Source organism: Pleurodeles waltl, chromosome 5, assembly GCF_031143425.1.
Source record: "Pleurodeles waltl isolate 20211129_DDA chromosome 5, aPleWal1.hap1.20221129, whole genome shotgun sequence".
Taxonomy (NCBI): domain Eukaryota; kingdom Metazoa; phylum Chordata; class Amphibia; order Caudata; family Salamandridae; genus Pleurodeles; species Pleurodeles waltl.
Window position 1 is genome coordinate 1,798,246,333 of NC_090444.1, and position 12,546 is coordinate 1,798,258,878.

Genomic DNA, 12,546 nt, shown 5'->3' on the forward strand with positions numbered 1-12,546 from the left:
GCATGTATACTTTTCAAGTTATTCACAAATAGCTGTTTTAAAAGTGGACACTTAGTGCAATTTTCACAGTTCCTGGGGGAGGTAAGTTTTTGTTAGTTTTACCAGGTAAGTACGACACTTACAGGGTTCAGTTCTTGGTCCAAGGTAGCCCACCGTCGGGGGTTCAGAGCAACCCCAAAGTCACCACCCCAGCAGCTCAGGGCCGGTCAGGTGCAGAGTTCAAAGTGGTGCCCAAAACACATAGGCTAGAATGGAGAGAAGGGGGTGCCCCGGTTCCGGTCTGCTTGCAGGTAAGTACCCGCGTCTTCGGAGGGCAGACCAGAGGGGTTTTGTAGGGCACCGGGGGGGACACAAGCCCACACAGAAATTTCACCCTCAGCGGCGCGGGGGCGGCCGGGTGCAGTGTAGAAACAAGCGTCGGGTTCGCAATGTTAGTCTATGAGAGATCTCGGGATCTCTTCAGCGCTGCAGGCAGGCAAGGGGGGGATTCCTCGGGGAAACCTCCACTTGGGCAAGGGAGAGGGACTCCTGGGGGTCACTTCTCCAGTGAAAGTCCAGTCCTTCAGGTCCTGGGGGCTGCGGGTGCAGGGTCTCTCCCAGGCGTCGGGACTTTAGGTTCAAAGAGTCGCGGTCAGGGGAAGCCTCGGGATTCCCTCTGCAGGCGGCGCTGTGGGGGCTCAGGGGGGACAGGTTTTGGTACTCACAGTATCAGAGTAGTCCTGGGGTCCCTCCTGAGGTGTTGGATCGCCACCAGCCGAGTCGGGGTCGCCGGGTGCAGTGTTGCAAGTCTCACGCTTCTTGCGGGGAGCTTGCAGGGTTCTTTAAAGCTGCTGGAAACAAAGTTGCAGCTTTTCTTGGAGCAGGTCCGCTGTCCTCGGGAGTTTCTTGTCTTTTCGAAGCCGGGGCAGTCCTCAGAGGATGTCGAGGTCGCTGGTCCCTTTGGAAGGCGTCGCTGGAGCAGGATCTTTGGAAGGCAGGAGACAGGCCGGTGAGTTTCTGGAGCCAAGGCAGTTGTCGTCTTCTGGTCTTCCGCTGCAGGGGTTTTCAGCTGGGCAGTCCTTCTTCTTGTAGTTGCAGGAATCTAATTTTCTAGGGTTCAGGGTAGCCCTTAAATACTAAATTTAAGGGCGTGTTTAGGTCTGGGGGGTTAGTAGCCAATGGCTACTAGCCCTGAGGGTGGGTACACCCTCTTTGTGCCTCCTCCCAAGGGGAGGGGGTCACAATCCTAACCCTATTGGGGGAATCCTCCATCTGCAAGATGGAGGATTTCTAAAAGTTAGAGTCACCTCAGCTCAGGACACCTTAGGGGCTGTCCTGACTGGCCAGTGACTCCTCCTTGTTATTCTCATTATTTTCTCCGGCCTTGCCGCCAAAAGTGGGGCCTGGCCGGAGGGGGCGGGCAACTCCACTAGCTGGGGTGTCCTGCTGGGTTGGCACAAAGGAGGTGAGCCTTTGAGGCTCACCGCCAGGTGTGACAATTCCTGCCTGGGAGAGGTGTTAGCATCTCCACCCAGTGCAGGCTTTGTTACTGGCCTCAGAGTGACAAAGGCACTCTCCCCATGGGGCCAGCAACATGTCTCGGTTTGTGGCAGGCTGCTAAAACTAGTCAGCCTACACAGATAGTCGGTTAAGTTTCAGGGGGCACCTCTAAGGTGCCCTCTGTGGTGTATTTTACAATAAAATGTACACTGGCATCAGTGTGCATTTATTGTGCTGAGAAGTTTGATACCAAACTTCCCAGTTTTCAGTGTAGCCATTATGGTGCTGTGGAGTTCGTGTTTGACAGACTCCCAGACCATATACTCTTATGGCTACCCTGTACTTACAATGTCTAAGGTTTTGTTTAGACACTGTAGGGGTACCATGCTCATGCACTGGTACCCTCACCTATGGTATAGTGCACCCTGCCTTAGGGCTGTAAGGCCTGCTAGAGGGGTGTCTTACCTATACTGCATAGGCAGTGAGAGGCTGGCATGGCACCCTGAGGGGAGTGCCATGTCGACTTACTCGTTTTGTCCTCACTAGCACACACAAGCTGGCAAGCAGTGTGTCTGTGCTGAGTGAGAGGTCTCCAGGGTGGCATAAGACATGCTGCAGCCCTTAGAGACCTTCCTTGGCATCAGGGCCCTTGGTACTAGAAGTACCAGTTACAAGGGACTTATCTGGATGCCAGGGTCTGCCAATTGTGGATACAAAAGTACAGGTTAGGGAAAGAACACTGGTGCTGGGGCCTGGTTAGCAGGCCTCAGCACACTTTCAATTGTAAACATAGCATCAGCAAAGGCAAAAAGTCAGGGGGCAACCATGCCAAGGAGGCATTTCCTTACAGGGGTTCCCTTTGAAAGAGTGGGTGTGGACATAGTTGGTCCACTGGAACCTCCCACAGCCTCAGGAAATATGTATATCCTGGTAGTAGTGGATCATGCTACCAGGTATCCTGAAGCTATTCCCCTTAGGTCGACTACTGCCCCTGCAGTAGCCAAGGCCCTCATTGGTATCTTTACCAGAGTGGGTTTCCCTAAGGAGGTGGTGTCTGACAGAGGTACCAACTTCATGTCAGCATACCTAAAGCACATGTGGAATGAGTGTGGAGTGACTTATAAATTCACTACACCATACCATCCACAAACTAATGGCTTGGTTGAGAGATTCAACAAGACATTAAAAGGCATGATCATGGGGCTCCCAGAAAAGCTCAAAAGGAGATGGGATGTCCTCTTGCCATGTCTGCTTTTCGCTTACAGAGAGGTGCCACAGAAGGGAGTAGGATTCTCACCCTTTGAACTTCTGTTTGGTCATCCTGTAAGGGGACCACTTGCTCTTGTTAAAGAAGGCTGGGAGAGACCTCTCCATGAGCCAAAACAAGACATAGTGGACTATGTACTTGGCCTTCGCTCTAGAATGGCAGAGTACATGGAAAAGGCAACCAAAAACCTTGAGGCCAGCCAACAGCTCCAGAAGTTTTGGTATGACCAAAAGGCTGCACTGGTTGAGTTCCAACCAGGGCAGAAAGTCTGGGTTCTGGAGCCTGTGGCTCCCAGGGCACTCCAGGACAAATGGAGTGGCCCTTACCCAGTACTAGAGAGGAAGAGTCAGGTCACCTACTTGGTGGACCTGGGCACAAGCAGGAGCCCCAAGAGGGTGATCCATGTAAACCGCCTTAAGCTCTTCCACGACAGGGCTGATGTCAATCTGTTGATGGTAACAGATGAGGATCAGGAGGCAGAGAGTGAACCTCTCCCTGATCTTCTGTCATCAGACCCAAAAGATGGTACAGTAGATGGAGTGATCTACTCAGACACCCTCTCTGGCCAACAGCAAGCTGATTGTAGGAGAGTCCTACAACAGTTTCCTGAACTCTTCTCCTTAACCCCTGGTCAGACACACCTGTGTACCCATGATGTGGACACAGGAGACAGCATGCCTGTCAAGAACAAAATCTTTAGACAATCTGACCATGTCAAAGAAAGCATCAAGGTGGAAGTCCACAAGATGCTGGAATTGGGAGTAATTGAGCGCTCTGACAGCCCCTGGGCTAGCCCAGTGGTCTTAGTCCCCAAACCTCACACCGAAGATGGAAAGAAAGAGATGAGGTTTTGTGTGGACTACAGAGGGCTCAATTCTGTCACCAAGACAGATGCCCATCCAATTCCAAGAGCTGATGAGCTCATTGATAAATTAGGTGCTGCCAAATTTCTAAGTACCTTTGACTTGACAGCAGGGTACTGGCAAATAAAAATGGCACCTGGAGCAAAAGAAAAGACAGCATTCTCCACACCTGATGGGCATTATCAGTTTACTGTTATGCCCTTTGGTTTAAAGAATGCCCCTGCCACCTTCCAAAGGTTGGTGAATCAAGTCCTTGCTGGCTTGGAGTCCTTTAGCACAGCTTATCTTGATGATATTGCTGTCTTTAGCTCCACCTGGCAGGATCACCTGGTCCACCTGAGGAAGGTTTTGAAGGCTCTGCAATCTGCAGGCCTCTCTATCAAGGCATCCAAATGCCAGATAGGGCAGGGAACTGTGGTTTACTTGGGACACCTTGTAGGTGGAGGCCAAGTTCAGCCACTCCAACCCAAGATCCAGACTATTCTGGACTGGGTAGCTCCAAAAACCCAGACTCAAGTCAGGGCATTCCTTGGCTTGACTGGGTATTACAGGAGGTTTGTGAAGGGATATGGATCCATTGTGACAGCCCTCACTGAACTCACCTCCAAGAAAATGCCCAAGAAAGTAAACTGGACTGTGGAATGCCAACAGGCCTTTGACACCCTGAAACAGGCAATGTGCTCAGCACCAGTTCTCAAAGCTCCAGATTATTCTAAGCAGTTCATTGTGCAGACTGATGCCTCTGAACATGGGATAGGGGCAGTTTTGTCCCAAACAAATGATGATGGCCTTGACCAGCCTGTTGCTTTCATTAGCAGGAGGTTACTCCCCAGGGAGCAGCGTTGGAGTGCCATTGAGAGGGAGGCCTTTGCTGTGGTTTGGTCCCTGAAGAAGCTGAGACCATACCTCTTTGGGACTCACTTCCTAGTTCAAACTGACCACAGACCTCTCAAATGGCTGATGCAAATGAAAGGTGAAAATCCTAAACTGTTGAGGTGGTCCATCTCCCTACAGGGAATGGACTTTATAGTGGAACACAGACCTGGGACTGCCCATGCCAATGCAGATGGCCTTTCCAGGTTCTTCCACTTAGAAAATGAAGACTCTCTTGGGAAAGGTTAGTCTCATCCTCTTTCGTTTGGGGGGGGGTTGTGTAAGGAAATGCCTCCTTGGCATGGTTGCCCCCTGACTTTTTGCCTTTGCTGATGCTATGTTTACAATTGAAAGTGTGCTGAGGCCTGCTAACCAGGCCCCAGCACCAGTGTTCTTTCCCTAACCTGTACTTTTGTATCCACAATTGGCAGACCCTGGCATCCAGATAAGCCCCTTGTAACTGGTACTTCTAGTACCAAGGTCCCTGATGCCAAGGAAGGTCTCTAAGGGCTGCAGCATGTCTTATGCCACCCTGGAGACCTCTCACTCAGCACAGACACACTGCTTGCCAGCTTGTGTGTGCTAGTGAGAACAAAACGAGTAAGTCGACATGGCACTCCCCTCAGGGTGCCATGCCAGCCTCTCACTGCCTATGCAGTATAGGTAAGACACCCCTCTAGCAGGCCTTACAGCCCTAAGGCAGGGTGCACTATACCATAGGTGAGGGTACCAGTGCATGAGCATGGTACCCCTACAGTGTCTAAACAAAACCTTAGACATTGTAAGTGCAGGGTAGCCATAAGAGTATATGGTCTGGGAGTCTGTCAAACACGAACTCCACAGCACCATAATGGCTACACTGAAAACTGGGAAGTTTGGTATCAAACTTCTCAGCACAATAAATGCACACTGATGCCAGTGTACATTTTATTGTAAAATACACCCCAGAGGGCACCTTAGAGGTGCCCCCTGAAACTTAACCGACTATCTGTGTAGGCTGACTAGTTTTAGCAGCCTGCCACAAACCGAGACATGTTGCTGGCCCCATGGGGAGAGTGCCTTTGTCACTCTGAGGCCAGTAACAAAGCCTGCACTGGGTGGAGATGCTAACACCTCCCCCAGGCAGGAATTGTCACACCTGGCGGTGAGCCTCAAAGGCTCACCTCCTTTGTGCCAACCCAGCAGGACACTCCAGCTAGTGGAGTTGCCCGCCCCCTCCGGCCAGGCCCCACTTTTGGCGGCAAGGCCGGAGAAGATAATGAGAAAAACAAGGAGGAGTCACTGACCAGTCAGGACAGCCCCTAAGGTGTCCTGAGCTGAGGTGACTCTAACTTTTAGAAATCCTCCATCTTGCAGATGGAGGATTCCCCCAATAGGGTTAGGATTGTGACACCCTCCCCTTGGGAGGAGGCACAAAGAGGGTGTACCCACCCTCAGGGCTAGTAGCCATTGGCTACTAACCCCCCAGACCTAAACACGCCCTTAAATTTAGTATTTAAGGGCTACCCTGAACCCTAGAAAATTAGATTCCTGCAACTACAAGAAGAAGGACTGCCTAGCTGAAAACCCCTGCAGCGGAAGACCAGAAGACGACAACTGCCTTGGCTCCAGAAACTCACCGGCCTGTTTCCTGCCTTCCAAAGATCCTGCTCCAGCGACGCCTTCCAAAGGGACCAGCGACCTCGACATCCTCTGAGGACTGCCCCTGCTTCGAAAAGACAAGAAACTCCCGAGGACAGCGGACCTGCTCCAAGAAAAGCTGCAACTTTGTTCCCAGCAGCTTTAAAGAACCCTGCAAGCTCCCCGCAAGAAGCGTGAGACTTGCAACACTGCACCCGGCGACCCCGACTCGGCTGGTGGCGATCCAACACCTCAGGAGGGACCCCAGGACTACTCTGATACTGTGAGTACCAAAACCTGTCCCCCCTGAGCCCCCACAGCGCCGCCTGCAGAGGGAATCCCGAGGCTTCCCCTGACCGCGACTCTTTGAACCTAAAGTCCCGACGCCTGGGAGAGACCCTGCACCCGCAGCCCCCAGGACCTGAAGGACCGGACTTTCACTGGAGGAGTGACCCCCAGGAGTCCCTCTCCCTTGCCCAAGTGGAGGTTTCCCCGAGGAATCCCCCCCCTTGCCTGCCTGCAGCGCTGAAGAGATCCCGAGATCTCTCATAGACTAACATTGCGAACCCGACGCCTGTTCCTACACTGCACCCGGCCGCCCCCGCGCTGCTGAGGGTGAAATTTCTGTGTGGACTTGTGTCCCCCCCGGTGCCCTACAAAACCCCCCTGGTCTGCCCTCCGAAGACGCGGGTACTTACCTGCAAGCAGACCGGAACCGGGGCACCCCCTTCTCTCCATTCTAGCCTATGTGTTTTGGGCACCACTTTGAACTCTGCACCTGACCGGCCCTGAGCTGCTGGTGTGGTGACTTTGGGGTTGCTCTGAACCCCCAACGGTGGGCTACCTTGGACCAAGAACTAAGCCCTGTAAGTGTCTTACTTACCTGGTAAAACTAACAAAAACTTACCTCCCCCAGGAACTGTGAAAATTGCACTAAGTGTCCACTTTTAAAACAGCTATTTGTCAATAACTTGTAAAGTATACATGCAATTTTTATGATTTGAAGTTCCTAAAGTACTTACCTGCAATACCTTTCGAATGAGATATTACATGTAGAATTTGAACCTGTGGTTCTTAAAATAAACTAAGAAAAGATATTTTTCTATATAAAAACCTATTGGCTGGATTTGTCTCTGAGTGTGTGTACCTCATTTATTGTCTATGTGTATGTACAACAAATGCTTAACACTACTCCTTGGATAAGCCTACTGCTCGACCACACTACCACAAAATAGAGCATTAGTATTATCTATTTTTACCACTATTTTACCTCTAAGGGGAACCCTTGGACTCTGTGCATGCTATTCCTTACTTTGAAATAGCACATACAGAGCCAACTTCCTACACCCAGTGTACATCTGTTCGTGGCATCAGTCGCTGGAGATTCACATGTGCCCACCCACCTCCCCGGGAGCCTGTAGCAGTTCGGAAGTTAGCTTCAACTTTGTACATTTGTATATATATTATTTTAACCTTAAATAGGTACATACTTAGTCACTCCATTGCATGGGCACTATTACTACAACACAACTCCTACCTCACCCTCTGCGGGGAAAACAATCGAAGATGGAGTCGACGCCCATGCGCAATGGAGACAGAAGGAGGAGTCACTCGGTCCCGTGACTCGAAAGACTTCTTCGAAGAAAAACAACTTGTAACACTCCGACCCAACACCAGATGGCGAGCTATGCAGAACATGTGAATCTCCAGCGACTGATGCCACGAACAGATGTACACTGGGTAAGTGACATTTTCATTCCTTTTATGTTTTCCTTAGACATAGCATGTTTATAGAGATGTGGGCACAAGAGATTCGCTATGTTGCACAATTCCAAGTATTGCCAACATGATACTGTGATCTATACAATATAACCTAATCCCGGTTGTACGTAGGTATTGATCTCTGATAACTGTTGCCGTCGCAAATCGTGTTTCTTTGTGCTATTTCTGAAGCACTTTAGACGGCTTTTATATTGATACAATCTGCTGTGATTAAGACCGTACAAGCTGTATGCCCACCAAGGAAGCAGGGGTGCATCACTGAAACATCTTGCAGTAGACCAATCATCTTGGTTTCATCTCCGAAGCACCAGAGTTCATCTTTGGATCCAACCTGCTGTTATTGAAGTATTACTGGCAATTGTTTGTCCATTGTGTGTTCATTGTACATCCTGTCACAGCTATATTGTTTTTTCATTCAACCGTAGTACTTCGGGAAGGTTAATCGCCTGACTCACCTCATTTCCAGTCTTCTTTTAAGGAGAAATGTGTGCTTCAGCATGCCGGGAACAGTTTAGAGAGGGTTATAATTAGGGCTCCCAGTTTTATGGTATTTAGCTTTACAACATTTCTGTCTGTATTTATCCATACTTATTTTTTGCTAATTTTGTCTGTATCCATATTTATTTTTGTTGCAAGCAAAAGACGCCGTAGCTAGTATTTTTTTCACATTTATTTAAATAGACAATGCACACTAGGACTCAGTTATAGGGTTATATATTTAAATATATGCCAAATTAAGTAAACACAATACATTTATCTGAAAACTTTGCTTTTGTAGTACAAGAATGTGCATTTCAAGAGACTTTGCAGACATTGAAGCTCACACTTCTCTACACCGCCTAGAAACTCAGATTTTTATTGCCTCAATCGTGTGAGGCAGTGGTGGGCAGATGGTCTTTTGTACTTTCATTGTAAGCGGAGAGGTGAGCGATCCTTTGCTCCTGATTCACACTGTTAATCAGGAGCGAAGGATCGCTCACCTCTCCGCTTACAGTGACAGTACAAAAGCATTGCTTAATTTGTAAATAAAAATGTGCCGGTGCCCAAAGCCCTACTCTTAAACACGCTGCTGCTGCAATTAAATGTTCAGGCGTGTAATACTGAGGCAGAGTAATCCTGAGGCCATCTGGGGCCTCTTCAATCTATTTACAGGCACAACCTGCCCCTTCAACTCATTCTTGCAGCTTTCTGATTTCTCCCTTTGTGACGCTTTTTCGTTTTTCTCTTCCTCAGTCTTTCCCATATGTGTCTTTTGCTTGCAGTAAATGCTTGAGGCAGAAAAATAAGTGCCGGCCCTAAAAAAAAAAAAAAAAATTGGGAGTGCCACACCTGAAACAACCAGCACAAATTAAGCACTGTAAAAAAGATAATTTGCCCACCATTGCCCCGCACTATCGAGGCAATAAAAAAACGAGTTTCAAGGCGGTGCAGAGAAGTGTGAATCACACTTCTCTGCACCACCTTGAAACTCGGATTTTTATTGCCTCGATAGTGCGGGGCAATGGTGGGTAATGGTCTTTTGTATTGTCACTGTAAGCAATCCTTCGCTCACCTCTCCGCTTAGTGACCACAATACAGCAGTGTGTATGTATGTGTGTGTGTGTGTGTATATATATATATATATATATACAGACAAAGGAAAAATTTATTTCCGTCTACGTGTAAAAATCAGTTGAAACGGAAAACCGGGAGCCATAATTATAACTAAAACGGTGAGTAACGCGTGATCAGGGAGAGATGCTTCCCCAGTATGTAGGCAAAGACATTTAGGAGCCACTCTAACCTTTCCTTATATTATATTTGACTCTGAGCTGCTACAGACGTCGTATGTAGACCTTTTAAGGTTGTGTTCAAGTGTATTTGTCACCAGAACACTAAAGGCCATATGTACAAAAGCTTTTTCCCATAGATCCCATACAGAATGGGTCAAATCCTTTGGTACATCTGGACCCAAGTATTTTCGGAACAATTTGGGCTTGGTGTCCAAAACTGAGTAGAGCATTTCCCTATAATATATATTTTTTGGTCCAAAAATGGATAGTCTAGTAAGGATTAGGCTTCCCACTGGAAAAGGTTTGGGTATTTTCCACCTTAGTGCACCCTTCAATGCATATTAACCAAGCAACTTAGCTTAATATTCGACGCATTTCAAGCTGTCTCTGACTGTGCTTGAAAGAGCCTCTGTGCCACGTTACGCCAGTGCTAGACTCACCAAAGAGTGCCAGATAACTTTGACGACCATGATTTTCAGCCGCCCGCACTACCCATTATAGTCTAAACGCCTGCTTGGCACATTCGATATTCGATGTAGAATTTATTCTTCTCAGTACCTGGACTTCTGGTATGTGCTAGCTCCACCATTATCTCATGACTTGACTGAGAAATAAGAAAGCCTTGCTCATTCATTTTTCTGTTTTCCTTTGTTTCACAGTATTTGGTCATTTATTTTGTTTTCCAAAATATTGAGAGAACTAATCTGTCTCTCAGCATAATGTCTTAAGAGTTTAAAGACATTCTCTAGGTATGGTAGCTAGGAAAACCTGGAAGCCCCTTTTTAACATGGTACGCGAAGTTGATATGATGTCAAGTGACATTACCTTGATTATTGATTAAAAAGAATGTAAGGCATTATGCATATTTTTTTTTGAGAGCTTTATAAAAGGTTGAAGCACATGATTTTATTTTATTTTTTTAGCAATATTTCACCTTTTTTCACTGTGGCCTATGTGGTGGTGTTAAATTCTGTCTAGGAACAAGAACACATATTTTTTAACAGCATGCTCAAGGTGGTGGTTCTGACTCCGTATCCTTTAGTATACGTGAAATACATACAGTTCCGTTTTGGCTCAGCAGAATATTTGATTAATTTTTTAAGTTAATTTCATGTGATGTTTCTCTGGAGTGGCTTTCCTGAAGAAGGCGTAGATGCGCCGAAAAGAGCATAGAAACTGAAATTAAAGGCACAATATCAAAGAATACGATACAAGCCACAATGTTGCTGAATGTAACATAAAACATTTAAAGTAATAATTGAATATTGTGCTATGAATTAAGGAGGAGATGAGAAAAATAAATTTTAAACTATTAATGATTCAACTGTTAATACACAAACACACATAATACCATTGGAAAGCTTTTCCAAAAGAAATCCAACAATTTTTTTTAAATGATGACTTTATTGGAGAATTAAGCTAGTATGGGTGAGGAGTGAGTGAGGTAGGTATAGAAATAGGATAATGTGTATAAATATACATTAGGGATGTGTATGTGTTTTTTTTTTTTTTTTTTAAATGTATTGACCAAATGTTTAATTGGATATTAGTTGCACATAAAGCATACAGTGATGGATACAAAGTTATTGATTTTATAGATAATAAAGATGTTGGTATAAAGAACAATTATTATGCCTGAGCCGTTGATAATAGAGTATTGAGCAGGTAAAAATAAGTTGGGCTGCCGGGGATCTTTCTGTCCAGGATCTGTTATTCAGTCCAGGGGGTCCCTTGTTTACATATTCATTTTTGTTGTCCCTGTCATGACGGGAGCTGTAGTTACTACTGTGGTCCCCGCTGTGGTTTCCGCCGCAGTGGATGCTGGTGTCACTGCTGTAGTACCTGCTGTGCTCATCACTATTGCTTCAGCTGTCCCAACTCTGGTGGTAGCTGTAGGTGATGATGTGGTTGTTACTGTGGTTTCTTCTTGGGTTCTGTCCACAGTGGCAGCTTTGCATACTTCGGCCGTCCCTGTTCTTGCAGGTGTTGTTACTACTGTGGTGGTTGCAGTCCCAGCTGTTATGCCAGCTGTTACCTTTCTGGCTCTTACTGTTTTCTCAGCTGTGGTTAAACCTGTTGCCTCAGCTTTCGTATTTGCTGTCACCATCACCTTTCCAGCACCTGCTGTTAACTGCTGTTGTCTCTGCCATAGTTGTCGCTGTAGTCGCTACTGTGAATTAAGCAGTGGTAGCTGCTGATGTCCCTTCTATCCTCGTACCTGTTGTCTCTGCCGTGGTGGTAGTTATGGAAGCTCCTGTGGTGCTTTAGTGGTAGATGTGGCTGATGCAATCCCTGTGGTGGGTTGAGGAGTGGATTGTGCTGTTACCCATGCTGTGCTTGTAGCTGGTGGTGTTCCTGGCACGCTAGCATCTTTGGTTGCTGTTGTGGTCACTGCTGTGGTAGCACCGGTGGTTGCTGGTGCCGGCACAGTTGTTGTGGTACTTCACGTCATTGCTGCAGAGTGCCCGAAGTGAATACATGTCAACTCAAAGCAGAACACCAGTGCATCATTTGTGTTAATGAAGCTCTGAGATTCAGTTGCTGACCGGGATTCATTACTTTAGCACCACGCCAGTGCAAACATTCAATGCAAAATCTAGACCTGCTGAAATCCACAATGAAAGTCACTGTATCCTTTGCTGTTATCATATGTGGTTTTGTAGACTTAAGACACATCTTTGAAATGAATAATTGTTACTTTGATGCTCACTCTGTCTGCATCCAGGGGAAGCTGGAGGACCGGAAGCCACTGATGATCTTGTTTGGAGACGTGGCAATGCACTACATTCTGTCGGCTGCACAGTAAGTACTCCTGTTGCCGTTACCAGGTATACCTGGCAGACGTACTTACAACCGGGGTCCAGCTTGTAATTTTTGTGAGTTTGTTGGG

At 47.2% G+C, this 12,546-nt stretch overlaps 1 protein-coding gene across 1 annotated transcript in view; it reads left to right on the forward strand.

Moving 5' to 3' along the window:
• XPO5 (exportin 5) overlaps nucleotides 1-12,546 on the forward strand; it is a 579,115-nt gene that overhangs the window by 125,940 nt on the left and 440,629 nt on the right. The window contains exon 8 of the mRNA XM_069236247.1: nucleotides 12,382-12,458. Within this exon, the coding sequence (XP_069092348.1) occupies nucleotides 12,382-12,458 (77 nt within the window). The remainder of the gene's footprint in view (nucleotides 1-12,381; nucleotides 12,459-12,546) is intronic.